The following is a 3493-nucleotide window of genomic DNA, read 5'->3' on the forward strand; positions in this document are numbered from 1 at the left end:
CCTGAAACTCACTTTGTAGACCAGGCTGGCCTCAAACTCAGAAATCCGCCTGCCTCTGCCTCCCGAGTGCTGGGATTAAAGGCGTGCACCACCACTGCCCGGCAGAAAACACTTCTTTACCTACAGAACTCAGACACCTCTGAACTCAAAACTCCTAATGCTAATAGACAAGTTCTGTTTGTTCCAAGTAGGGTCCCATTCCCACATACTGCAAGTAGGTACGGCAACAAAGACACATCATTACTTACCAACTTAAATAGTGTGGCTCTTCTGAGAGTCACAACCACAGTAAATTCCTATTTTCAGAGAGCTCTGACCAGGCAGCTCCTCCAGATGCATAAAAACCCAGGATTCTTTTCACTAAAGGCACTAAGCACTAGGAAAAGCTTTACTCCCCAAGAATATTATAGCCAGGCGGGAACATTTGGTTAACCCACCTCACACCTCACACCACTGTCAGCATGTTAGATGAGGAGAGGGCAGAGGGGACTATAGTCTCTCCTTGTCAACCAGCTATTTCCAAATCCTTGTTTGTGGACAGCAAACTGAGCTGTCTTCCCACTCCTTTATTCCCACTCATAGCCTCAGGGTCCCCTGTGGTGAAATTATACAGAGTAGGCATTTACCAAGCACTGAATTTCATTGGTGCCTCCAGTCAGAGGCATGGAGCTGGCTGACAGAGTCATACTTAAGTCCTTCTGCATAGAAAGGCAGTATAAAACTGTAAAAAAAAAAGTTCTCACAATTCCTTAAACGCAGAGTAGTTTGTAATCCTAGAACTGAAAATTGGACAAGAGCAGATTCTCATAAATCGCTCGTCACTTACCTGGAAGAGATCCAGAGAGAGAGCTTGGGTGAGGAACATAACCAAGGGGCACAGAAGCCGGGCTGTGAACCACATAGTCGTTAGTCATGGTCTCCCCGTCTCCCTTCATACGAGGACACAGCATCCTCTGGCAGATAAAGTATATGGTTCCAGACACAAAAATGGTGACAATTACTCCAATAACGGAACCAACTGTGTTGGTGGCTTGTGGTGCTGGCTCCTCAGTTGGATCTAAAATAGAGATTACTGTAGTTAGCTAATAGGAAAGCAACTTCATATTCAAAATAGCAATACAAGAATACAAAAATAAAAACAATGTTGATAAATCAAACAATATATATATAATTTATATACAAACACGTACATATATACATATATATCATACAACATAAAAATATGAATTAAATAGCATTATTTAATTTAAATAAACTTAAAGAAGCTACTGTTAAATGAAAATAAGACAACAGACCAGGAAGTATCATTGTAAACTTTTGGCTAGAAGGGACAGACCCAAAGATGTCACCAATTGTTCACCAGATTTCACTGGAATGGTGAAAAAGGCCAGAGTAGCTCAGAACCAGAGCTTAGGTCTGAATGGTGCCGCTTAGGTCTGAATAATGCCACTTAGGTCCAGTGAAGGAACCTGTAAGCTTCAGGTGAGTGAAGGCACTTGGCTCCAACCACTACTGTCCTGGCCGCCTGAGAGCAAGATAAACCCAGGTCCCTGATTACTAGAGGACGAATGGAGGAAGGCCAGAGCACTGCAGGAGAATCCCAGCACACTCGCCTTCCTGGACTTCTGACTACTTGAGTGTTTAAGAAGCAGAAGGCATGAATTTGGAAAAACAGGAAGAAGTGAGTTATCAAGCTTAGCACCCACAGTTATTCAAAAGAAAAATTCTTCCACTCTGACTAGTTAACCCATGGATAATCTCGTAACTGAAGAGCCGTTAGAGCACGTCCTGCCTGCTGATATGCCAAGCTCCTGTCAATGTAGCTAAACTCATCTCTAACAGAAACACAGTGACAGCGGCAGTAGCCTCCTGGCTGTGGCCATCAGCTTCAGTTTAGTGTGTGTCCTCTGCGGCGCCCTCTCTACCCTGCCAGCTGCCACCACGTTTGTACTCTCTCCTGGTGCCTTCACATGCCTTCCCAGTGCCAAGATGCTAGGACGAATAATCCTCTCTTGATGCTCTGCTCCACACTGATGTCAGGCTTCCTCCCTCACCACTGCAGGGTGGGAGGCTACCTCAGAGGGAAGCAAGGAAGAAGAGAGACAGACAAGCAAGCACAGGAGGGATGAGGGAGAGAGGACGGCAGCAAAGGAGGAAGAAAGCATTTAGGCTCTAGATTCCGAGAAACTGGTAGAAACATGTCAAGAATGGTTAACCATAACCTAATATTCAGAATGGAGATCAGATCACCAGTTAACTTCCATGCATCTAAATGATCTGAGAATTTTGTGTCTGTAGTTGTGGCAAGGCAATGCTTACTCTTTTCTGGTGTTTTACTAAATATATCACAACTACTGTCCTTAAACAATTATTAAAGGCAAAACAAAATATCTTAGGCACAAGTAACTAGTATATGTGTTTTACATAAGGAAATCAGGATTGTAAGTGAAATACAAAAAGCAAAGGAATAGGTATTTTTCAAATTCTCCGTTGTGAGGGATTTACAAGGCTTCGTTCCTACTTACAACAGTCCAGCTCGTCAGATCTGTCACTGCAGTCCACACTGTGGTCACATTTCTTGTGTTTTCCAACGCACTGACCATTGGCACAGCGGAACTGATCAATTAAACAAAGCACTAGAAAAAAGGCAGTTTTATTTTTATCACCATGGGAAGACAAATTCTATCAGATGTTTTCTAAGTATAATCTAAAACCACATCGGGCTCAGACACTGGTGAATACTACCGCTAAGGATTCCCACTGGAAAAAATGATATTCTCTGCTTTGTTATTAAATTTTTTATTTCACTTAACTTTTGGTGCTATTTCTCAATTTTCAGAACTTCCTGGTGTGGTTTGGATGGTCTAAATATATTCCTTCCTCCTAAGGTTCATATGTTGGAGCCCTGGTCCTTAGTGTAGTTTGGAGGTAGAGGGAGCATAGTGGCAGGTAACTGGACCTCATTCTCAGAATATGTTAGGGAATGCTCAATGTACCCCGTGTTAGCTCTTGAGAAAAACTAGTCATACAAAAACACGCCTGTGGTTGGAGAGCAGGCTCCATGGTTAAGGAGCCCTGGCTGCTCTTCCAGAGGTCCCTCCTCAGCACCCACACAGATGCTCACAACCATCTAACTCCAATACCGAGGGGTCCGACAGCTTCTTAAGGCTTCCTTAGGCACCATGCGTGTAAGTATTCTGTGCATGAAGCAGGTTACAAAGTCTATGTATTGTAAAATGGTGTCTGTATATTTTTATTGAGGTCCCTTGGCTATGTCTGTCCTATCTCTGTGTGACCACTGTTCTTTTTGTCAGTCCTCCCATTTGGGTAAAACACCTACATATTTAAAAGGGAGAACAAGAGAACAAGCCTGCCCCTCCTCTCACCCTGCCTTCCGTAGTATAGATGTGTGCCCTCCTCTCACCCTGCCTTCCGCAGTATAGATGTGTGCCCTCCTCTCACCCTGCCTTCCGCAGTATAGATGTGTGCCCTC

At 43.8% G+C, this 3493-nt stretch overlaps 1 protein-coding gene across 1 annotated transcript in view; it reads right to left on the reverse strand.

The window, feature by feature from the left end:
* Lrp6 (LDL receptor related protein 6) overlaps positions 1 to 3493 on the reverse strand; it is a 114753-nt gene that overhangs the window by 5031 nt on the left and 106229 nt on the right. Inside the window, exons 19-20 of the mRNA XM_021165898.2 lie at positions 2526 to 2636; positions 827 to 1057 (exon numbers count right to left, since the gene is read on the reverse strand). Of these exons, the coding sequence (XP_021021557.1) occupies positions 827 to 1057; positions 2526 to 2636 (342 nt within the window). The remainder of the gene's footprint in view (positions 1 to 826; positions 1058 to 2525; positions 2637 to 3493) is intronic.

This window comes from Mus caroli, chromosome 6 (genome assembly GCF_900094665.2).
Source record: "Mus caroli chromosome 6, CAROLI_EIJ_v1.1, whole genome shotgun sequence".
Lineage (NCBI taxonomy): Eukaryota > Metazoa > Chordata > Mammalia > Rodentia > Muridae > Mus > Mus caroli.